The 4,397-nt window shown below is 48.3% G+C and overlaps 1 protein-coding gene across 1 annotated transcript in view; it reads right to left on the bottom strand.

Annotated features, from left to right (window-relative positions):
- ESYT1 (extended synaptotagmin 1) overlaps positions 1-4,397 on the bottom strand; it is a 21,719-nt gene that overhangs the window by 12,476 nt on the left and 4,846 nt on the right. Inside the window, exons 6-14 of the mRNA XM_012805505.2 lie at positions 3,926-3,981; positions 2,918-3,041; positions 2,652-2,828; positions 2,454-2,536; positions 2,133-2,181; positions 1,925-2,011; positions 1,730-1,822; positions 1,133-1,204; positions 880-966 (exon numbers count right to left, since the gene is read on the bottom strand). Coding sequence (XP_012660959.1) covers positions 880-966; positions 1,133-1,204; positions 1,730-1,822; positions 1,925-2,011; positions 2,133-2,181; positions 2,454-2,536; positions 2,652-2,828; positions 2,918-3,041; positions 3,926-3,981 — 828 coding nt within the window. The remainder of the gene's footprint in view (positions 1-879; positions 967-1,132; positions 1,205-1,729; positions 1,823-1,924; positions 2,012-2,132; positions 2,182-2,453; positions 2,537-2,651; positions 2,829-2,917; positions 3,042-3,925; positions 3,982-4,397) is intronic.

Raw genomic sequence — 4,397 nt, 5'->3', positions numbered from 1 at the left:
AACCCGCCACCTTAGGTGTATGTGGCTGGCGCCCTAGCCACTTGAGCCACAGGCGCCGAGCCTGTTTTTTCTTTTTCTTTTTTTTTTTTTAATTTTTTTAAGACAGAGCCTCAAGCTGTCATCCTGGGTAGAGTGCAGTGGCGTCACAGCTCACAGCAACCTCTAACTCTTGGGCTCAAGCAATTCCCTTGCCTCAGCTTTCCAAGTAGCTGGGATAACAGGCACTTACCACAAAGCCTAGCTTTTTTCCAGACGAGGTCTCCCTGACTCAAACTGGTCTGGAACCTGTGAGCTCAGGCAATCCACCCACCTTGGCCTCCCAAGTGCTAGGATTACAGGAGTGAGCCACAGCGCCCAGCAAAAATGCCAAGGGTTAATAATTTTTTTTTTTTAGAGACAGAGTCTCACTTTGTCACCCTCTGTAGAGGGCCATAACTTCACAGCTCACAGCAACCTCCAACTCCTGGGCTTAGGCAATTAATTCTCTTGCTTCAGCCTCTCGAGTAGCTGGGACTACAGGTGCCCACCATAACGCCAGACTATTTTTTTGTTGCAGTTTGGCTGGGGCCGGGTTTGAACCTGCCACCCTCGGTATATGGGGCTAGTGTCCTACTCACTGAGCCACAGGTGCCACCCTAAGTGTTAATAATTTTGAGGTATAATTTACATGCCATTAATTCATTCATTTTAAGTAGATAATTCCCAGTTATATAAATAATACTAGAGAGATAGGTGGGGAACAGTGGGGAGATTTGGGGGGAGGTGCAGAGTTCAGGTGGATGGATTAAAAATAGGGATCAAAGGGAGAGAGAAGAAATGGTACACATCTGGAAATACAGAATGGAGTGTTTAGGAGGGAGGAATAAGCGATTATCTCACTTGTATATCAAGTTCCTGGCTGCGAGGGTCTTGCAGGAAGAACCGGAAAGCTTCCTCCCACACTGGACAGTTGGTGCTGTAGACAGTCTGGAGATGGAAGGATGAGATTAAGGGCATATACAACAGCACCATTCCCTTTCCTCTAAAACCCCCTTGCATTTACAGGGATGCTAAAGGGGAGACTTTATCCCAGGACAGTCCTCTGCCCACACAAATTAACACCTCCCCCAGTGATGTCAATATTGGCCCTCACCTTGCTTTCCTGAGTCACATCCTGAATTGACAGTTGTATCATGGGGTTGGGTTCCTTATTCCCCTTCTTCAGCTGCAGGGGATATAAAATTCAGAGGTCACTATCTTTTTTTTTTTTTTTTGAGACAGAGCCTCAAGTTGTCCCCCTGGGTAGAGTGCTATGGCATCACAGCTCACAGCAACCTCCAACTCCTGGGCTCAAGTGGGTCTCCTGCCTCCGCCTCCCAAGTAGCTGGGACCACAGGCGCCCGCCACAACGCCTGGCTATTTTTTGGTTGCAGCCATCGTTGTTTGGCAGGCCCGGGCTGGATTCGAACCCACCACCTTAGGTGTATGTGGCTGGTACCTTAGCCACCTGAGCCATAGGCGTTGAGCCCAGAGGTCACTATCTTGAGGAATTTTATTATTGTTTCAGTAAAGGAAGGCGGGAATCTCATCAGAATCTTTTCCCTGAGGTGGATTTGATCTTCTCCTTGGAACCCCTGGTATTACATGTTGCTGCTTCTGGAGGGAAGTAGGCTGGGGGTACTTGCATCCTTAACAAGGAAGGGTATGGGAATGCTACATCCAGGCCTCTCTACTCATCAGCTAAACTCACAGGAAGATCCTGGGCCCGATCCAGGTATACAACTAAGATGGCAGCTGATGGTGGCTCCGGTCGAGAAGAGACTCCTCGGTTCCACTGTAGAACCTAGGGTGGGTAGGAATAGTTAGTCCTTGGTCCCTCTAGCCTGTTTATACTTCCAGCTACCTACTTTTCCCCTGCCAGCTTCCTCATTCCTCTGTGGCTTACCTGCTCAAGTTTTTCCGCATCTGGCAAAAGTGACAGCCATTCTAGCCTCAAGTGAACTTGACCTTGCCCGCCTTGTAGAGGGAACCACTAAAAGGAGACGTAGAAGAAAGTGATGTGCAATAGAAATCAGATACCTCCCAACAAATGCAGGAACTATTATCTGCTCAGAGGGTAAGATTGCTCCCTCTGTCCTCTTCTCCCAACTTACATCATCCAGCACTCCAGCCTGTAATACCTTCCCTACATCCAGCTTCACTCTGAAGGGAGAGGTGGGGAGAGAGTGAGAGCAATATTATAATTAGAAGCATGTCAGCAGCCTTCCACTCACCCACCCAGAAATGACTGGCAGATCTCAGATTCTCTTTTCCTTACACTCAACAGATATTTAGTGCGTGAGCACATGCATGGTACGGTTGGGAGGTTAGGAAGGAAAATGATACATGATTCCCAGGCCCCCAAAATAACTGTAATTACCTGCAGGACCTTGGTAGCCCTGGGCTATATAGAATCCCAACATGGGTAGTCTCACCTGCCCAGAAAGTCATCTTTATCTGGATCCTTGTCGAACACCTCCACTTCAATCTCCTGCCCTGGGACCTCATGTACCATCACCTGGAGAACACAGAGGGATAAGAGTCTCATGGGGTGCAGCTGTGATGATCAGCCAATCAACATTTTCTCTCATAAACATCTGGGCCTCCTGACTCCTGCAGCCAGGCTCTCCCACCTCATAAGTCTCTCCCCATTGGGGGTTGAGTTCCTCATCGATGACACGACTGCAGAATGTCTGGGTGCCCAAACGCACAAGTGCATAGGGGTCTGACTTGCCCTCAATTAGGCCCTTCACATATTTGTCCTTAGAACTCAGGCCTCGAGCAGCAAGCAGGTGAATCCGAATAATGCCCTGGGGGAAGGAATCAAGATGGTGAGGAACTAAAGATGCAGTACAGGGTTCCTGATAAAGGGATCCAGGCAAGGGAGGAGAGGCCATACCCTGGGCAGAGGGGAACGCAACTGAGCCACATCTTGAAGGTTAGGCACAAGGGGCACCAATAATCGGTTGGGTAACACGAGGAAGGCAGCAATGGAGTCCATGATCATGGTGTCAGAGAGTGAGCTGAATGGGCGAGTAGAAAAGGAGTGGGTATGGCCCCAGCTTCCAAACCCCTGCAAAATCTACTATGCTTCACACAGCCAAGAGAAACCTAAAGCTTAAAGAGTCCTTTTTACTTTTTTTCTTTCTTTGTTTTTTTCTCTTGAGCCCCTCATCTCTATTTTTAGAGATGAGGTCTCCATCTGGCTCAGGCTGGTCTCAAACTTGTGAGCCCAGGTAATCCACCTGCCTCCGCCTCCCAGAGTGCTAGGATTATAGGCATGAGCCACCGCCCCAGCCTTAAGAAGTCCTTTCTTGGCTGTGCGCCTGTGGCTCAAGCGGCTAGGGCACATACACTAGAGCTGGCAGGTTTGAATCCACATACACTGGAGCTGGCAGGTTTGAATCCAACCTGCACCTGCCAAACAACAATGACAACTATAACCAAATAAAAAATGGCCGGGCATTGTGGTGGGCACCTGTAGTCTCAGCTACTTGGGAGACTGAGGCAGGAGACTCGCTTGAGCCCAGGAGTTGGAGGTTGCTGTGAGCAGTGAGGCCAGGGCACTCTACCCAGGGGCTCAGCTTGAGGCTCTGTCTCAAAAAAAAAAAAAAAAGGAAATCCTTTTTGCTACTCTTGTCCCCTAACTCCCTACCCACTCCTCTCACCCTTTGTCATTACCATTCACAGCTTTCTCTTTTGCAGTTTTCATTCTCTACCAAAAATGCATGCTCTCCCCATAGAAGAAAAATCACAGTATAAAGCATTTCAGGGATACTTCTCTTATCTTCCCAAATATAGTCAAAACTCCTGGAGGGTACAGGCTGCATCTTTTATAGCTTTGTGTCCTGTAAACCCCTAACCCAAGGCTGGATCACTTAGCAGGTGCTTAGTAAGTCCTTGATACCTAAGTCCTGGGATATCCAGCAAGTTAGTCATCCCTGTCCAGTTGATGTCCAGGGTCTGAAAGGAAAGAACAGAAGGGTCAGGATAGAGTCTGTAGGGCATAGTCATTCCTATCCCAGTTGACAGCCAAATCCCCTCAGCTTTCTTTCTTCTTTTTTTTTTTTTGTTTGGAGACAGAATCTCACTCTGTGCCATGGCATCCTAGCTCATAGCAACCTCAAACTCTTGGGCTCCAGTAATCCTCTTGCTCCAGCCTCCCAAGTAGCTAGGACTACAGGCATCTGACATGATGCCCAGCTAACTTTTTATTTTTAGTAGAGATGGTGGTCTCACTCTTGCTCAGGCTGGTCTTGAATTCCTGAGCTCAAGGGATCCACCCACCTCAGGCTCCCAGAGTGCTAGGATAAAAGGTGTGAGCCACTGTGGCCACCCACCAATTCACTTCTTTTCTTTTTCTTTTTTTTTTTTTTTTT

This window comes from Otolemur garnettii, unplaced genomic scaffold (assembly GCF_000181295.1).
Source record: "Otolemur garnettii isolate 467f Iridium unplaced genomic scaffold, OtoGar3 scaffold00043, whole genome shotgun sequence".
Lineage (NCBI taxonomy): Eukaryota > Metazoa > Chordata > Mammalia > Primates > Galagidae > Otolemur > Otolemur garnettii.
This window is presented reverse-complemented; position numbering and strand designations above follow the sequence as displayed.